This window comes from Vidua chalybeata, chromosome 1 (genome assembly GCF_026979565.1).
Source record: "Vidua chalybeata isolate OUT-0048 chromosome 1, bVidCha1 merged haplotype, whole genome shotgun sequence".
In the NCBI taxonomy this organism is placed as follows: Eukaryota; Metazoa; Chordata; class Aves; order Passeriformes; family Viduidae; genus Vidua; species Vidua chalybeata.
This window is the reverse complement of record NC_071530.1, coordinates 69,658,044-69,662,831: the sequence shown is the minus strand read 5'-3', so window position 1 is coordinate 69,662,831 and position 4,788 is coordinate 69,658,044. Positions and strand designations below refer to the sequence as shown.

The 4,788-nt window shown below is 58.3% G+C and overlaps 1 protein-coding gene across 1 annotated transcript; it reads right to left on the bottom strand.

The window, feature by feature from the left end:
• Window positions 1-2,707: 2,707 nt before the first annotated feature.
• On the bottom strand, window positions 2,708-4,587 carry FOXQ1 (forkhead box Q1). The gene has a single exon (XM_053965399.1). The coding sequence runs from the start codon at window positions 4,339-4,341 to the stop codon at window positions 3,115-3,117; it is 1,227 nt and encodes a 408-aa protein (XP_053821374.1). The 5' UTR covers window positions 4,342-4,587; the 3' UTR covers window positions 2,708-3,114.
• Window positions 4,588-4,788: the final 201 nt, after the last annotated feature.

Here is a 4,788-nt window from a genome sequence, read left to right as displayed (position 1 = left end):
GGGGACGGCGGGCCGGTCCCTCCCGCCGCTCTGCCGGCCCGGTGGGGCTGCTGTGGTGCCTCTGCCGTGTGCGCGGGGCGATGTGACAGCACCGACACAGCGGCTTTTTCCTGCCCATGCGTTCATTCACTCGGAAGCAAATCAGCCGGCGTGCTCTGAGAAGTAGCGCGAATGGGACAATTTCCACCCAAAGGTCAACAGGGCGAAATTCGTCTCTTGCCTCCTCTTAGGAGAATGATGCTCAAGCGGGAGGAGGGAGAGAAGACCCTCCCTACCCTTCAGCAAGCGAAAGCCGCCCAGCCCCGCCGCCGAGCGGGCTCCGGACAGCAGGCGATACCTGCCCCCTGCTCCCATCGCCCCGCCCCGGGGACCACTTTAAACCATCATCTCGACCGTCTGAGGAAATCCAAACAAGGGCTAAGAAAGGACCGCGGGGACACGGATATCCCTATTATGTACTGTTGACATATGTCTCTCGACATATCAAAAAATGGAGTTTCATAGAAGATATATACAGAGTAGAATACTTATTAACAAGGGATGTATCGAACTCTGCGGGCTCTTTTTTCCTTTTTTGTTCTTTTTTCATAAAAAGAACAAAAGTATAAAGTATATATAAGTATAAAGCTCAATGTCATCCTGTTAAGCATACGTTTACACACAATTCATCCCTATTCACACTTAAATACATCAGATTAAAATACACACTTGTGGCTATAACAACAAATTCCATTTTCCATCAAGATACTTTTAATATACCCTGAAATATGGACCTTCACATATGGACAAAAGCAAAAGATACTAGGAGTTGCATGCTAACAGGTCATATGGACTCCTATAAAAAAGAGATGGTAAAATACAAGCCAGAGGAAAGAGCAGATTATGGAAGGGTAGATTAATATTTGCACAGAGCCTTGAAGGCAGAATGCTATCGAAGTAGTGTGTGTATATGTGTGCGTGCGTGCGTGTGTGTACATAAAAACCAATTCCTTCAAGGGTTGGATTACTTCATACATTAGTCACTAATCTCTCGCAATGTTCTGATGGATGTTATGGTCTGAGCTTAACACACCGTGAAATCTGTTTGAGCTGTATTGAAACGAGTCGGCGTTTTCGGCCGCAGATTGTTCTGTTTGAAGCTTTCCTTTCACAACACACCTCTTCTATTCGGAATAAGTTTTGCGAGTAGGGTAGAAGCTAGTCAGCCGCTGAATCTCGGCGCTGAGGGAAAAAGAGGTGGGAGAGAAACTCCAAGGTCCGAAATAGGTGTAATTAAAAATTCTCCTTGACATTTTTTTTTAAGGTAACCTATGCTTACAGAGGACTTGGAGGGGGAAAAAACCCCGCCGATTTCAATACTTTTAGAAGTATTAATTAAAACAAACAACCGAACAAACGAACCCTGAATGATCATTTCAGCATTTGTACAAACCCTTCGAGTTCGGGGTCGACACTGATTTGTAATTCAGCAGCACGAGCAGTTAGCCCTCCCCAGCCTTTCCTTTTTCCGACTTAGCCTTTCTGAGGCTTTGCTGGTCACTTCTGACAATACAAATCAACCTTAACATAACGCCCGTCGGGAGCAGGCAACGCGTACGAACTTTTTATTACCAGCAGATACTCCCCAACTTTCACCCCGCTGAGGATTCTCGGCTGTGCGTGCCACCGGGCATGTCTCCACCAGAAGCAGCCAGAGCCCGGTAGTGCCAAAGACCTTCCTGAAGCGAATTTTCCTTGGACCGAGAGATGACAACAGGATTACATTTCGCCTTCTGTCCTTCGTGGGAAACACAACCACAACAACAAAACAAAACATAACAAAGAAAAAAAAAAAAAGGAGGGGAAGGAAAAAAAAAAAAAAAGCAGACAGATGTACAGGATTTTCACAGGCTGCCCCTACGTCAGGTGGTTTGCCTGCAGATCTCTCCGCCTGCAAATCGCCAGCATTTCTGCAGGGCTAAGCCCCGGCGAAAAGTTCTGATTTGACTCGAGGAATTGCAGAGGACTTTCATACCTGGCGGCAACCCAAGAGGAGAACCTCTCATCTCCCGTGACTAAAATAAGGCGGGTCCATAGGTAGCACCTCTACCCGCCGGCATGGATGGGGTTGAAAGGGCGGGCAGCCCTGCTGCCCCAGCGGCCCTAGCCAAGCTTCTCGGTCAAGGCTGTCCCACGACAAGCTTCCCTCCCTCACGCCAGCACAGACATCACGCTCTTCTTCTTATTACCACCTTTATTTAAGGGGCAGCTTTTATTCGGGGGAAAGGAGAAAGGAAAAAAACCGGAAAAACATGGTGGCCGAGAGTCAATAAAATGCACACGCACATATATTACATACAAACACAAAAATAAAATACGGAAAAAATTACTCTTCTCTTTCCAGTAGCAATGGTCTTGGCCACAAATGTAGAACGCCAGCCAGTACAGGAGACAACGCCTGACATTTCCTTGAGCCCTTTCCTCTCTCCCCCCCCACGAAATTAATTAAAAAAGCTGCACTCTCTTCGTGTTAAAAACACTACTTTTATAAATAATTTAATATCCTCCCTTCCCAGGAAAAGCTAGTTGTCGGACAGGAGAAAAGGTTTCTTTTGGCACAGTGATGCATTGCTTTGCAGTACAGACCTACGGCTCCACAGCAGACCCCGGCCCCTTCCCCTCCTCTCTCCCTGCTGTTCCCGGCCCCCTCCCTCCTCCCCGCCCTCCCAAGCGCACAGCGCATCCCCCAGCGGCCGCCACCGCGCCCCTCCGCGGGACACCCTCGCTCTGCTGCCCCAGGCTTCGGTAGCAGGAGATGTTGGGACAAGAGAGGGGCATACAAAGAGATGGCGAGGGACTGGCTTAAGTCAAGTAGTCTCAACGAACAGTAAGAAGCACTTGAGGCTCATGGCTATGTCCAAACCGACAGTTGTTTGATTTTTTTTTTCCTTTTTTTTTTTTTTTTTTTTTTGGCTTAAGTTAAACCAACTGTCATTTCACTAAGGCACAGTCACCGAGGCTTTTGCTTGGAGGCTGTGGTCGCCTCTGGAGTTAAAGTGCGGGATCCAGAGCCTCCTCCTTTCCCCCTCCACGCCTCCCCGGGCAGGTCCCTCGCAGGGGAGGAGGGGGGCTCCATTAAGCCAGCGGGGTCTCCACGGCGTACGGCTGGAACGAGGCCGAGCCCCCCGCCGCCGGCGGCAGCGGCCCGGTGAGCCCGAGGGGCCCGTAGAGGGGGGAGCCGGGCGGCGGCCCCCGCCCGCCCTTGGGGAGGCCGGCGTGGAACAGCGGCGCCCGCGGCCGCTCCACCAGCGGCGACGCCTCCCCCGGGGCCAGCGCGGGCCGCCCGCCCCCCAGCAGCAGCGGCGGCGGCGACGGCTCTCCCAGCCCGTAGGCGCAGAGCTGCAGGAGCCCCCCGCCGTAGAGGGCGGCGGGCGGGGGCTGCGCGGCAGGTGGGTAGGGCAGCAGCGGGTAGGGGCCGGGCAGCAGGTGCGGGGGCGCGGGCGGCGCCGGCCACAGGAGGCGGGCGTGCGGCGTCGGCGGCGGCTGCGGGGCGGCGCGGGGTCCTGCCGGCCGCTGCAGGAGGCTCTCGATGGCGAAGGAGCTGGAGAACTTGGCAGCGCCGCCGCCCGCCGGCCTCGCCCCGCCGCCCCCCGCCTCTGCCTCCTTGGCGCCCGGCGCGCAGTGACAGGGCGAGGAGGCGCAGCAGCACCGCGGCGAAGCGCCGGGGGACGCGGCGCCCGCTCCGGCCGTCTCCTGCGGCACTTGCGGCGGGACGCCGGCGGCGGGGCGGGCGGACTGCGGCGGCGGGGCGGCGCGGCTGAGGCGCTTGCGGCGGCGGCGGAAGACGCCGTCGGCGAAGGTGTACTCGCTGCTGGGGTTCAGCATCCAGTAGTTGTCCTTGCCCCAGGGCCGCGCCGGGTCGCGCAGCACCTTGACGAAGCAGTCGTTGAGAGAGAGGTTGTGGCGCACCGAGTTGCGCCAGCCGGTGTAGGCGCCGCGGAAGAAGGGGAAGCGGCTCATCAGGTAGTCATTGATCTCGGCCAGGGTCAGGCGGCCGCCGGCCGAGTCGCGGATGGCCATAGCGATCAGCGCGATGTAGGAGTAGGGCGGTTTCGGCCGCCGCGTGTAGGGTTTCCCCTTGGCGCTCTCGGCAGGCGGCGGTGGCGGGGGCTGCGGCGTGGGGGGCGGCGGCGGGAGATGCCCCGGCCGCCCGGCCCCGCCGCCCGGGCTGTTGGCCGCGCAGTCACCGTCCGAGCCCAGCTCGCTCTCCGGCGGAGCCGGGGAGAGCGAGCCGCTGCCTTCCTGGTCGCTGCCGGTGCTCAGCTTGTCCTCATAGTGCTGCGAGAACACCTCCAGCTTCATGGCGGCGGCGCCGCCGGCCCCCCCGCACCCCGCGGCTCCGCTGGGCGGGCGCGACCCCCGCCCCTCGGCGCGGCCTCAAGGGAGGCGGGAGGCAGCGAGGCGACCCAGGGGCTTTCTGTTCCCCCGCCGGCTTTGGACAGCTCCGCGGCGGCAGGCGACACCGTCAGGGCACGGCAGCGGGGCTCGGCGTCCGCCTCAGCTCGCCGGCTCGGGGTCGCTAGCAGGGGCCGGCCCCTTCGTGGCCGGTGGGTGCCGAGGACGGGCTGCGGTGCCCTGCCGCCCTCGGGACTGGGCGATTCCTCCGGGCTTCCACCTTCTTCTTCCCCACTGGGGTGCTCGCTCTCCTTTCGCCCCCCTTTTTGTCCTTCTCGCTCTTTACTCTCGCTGCTCCATAGGTCCGAAGGAGAGGGGCGAAGCGGTCCCCGTGGAGCCGGTGCGAGTAGAGGG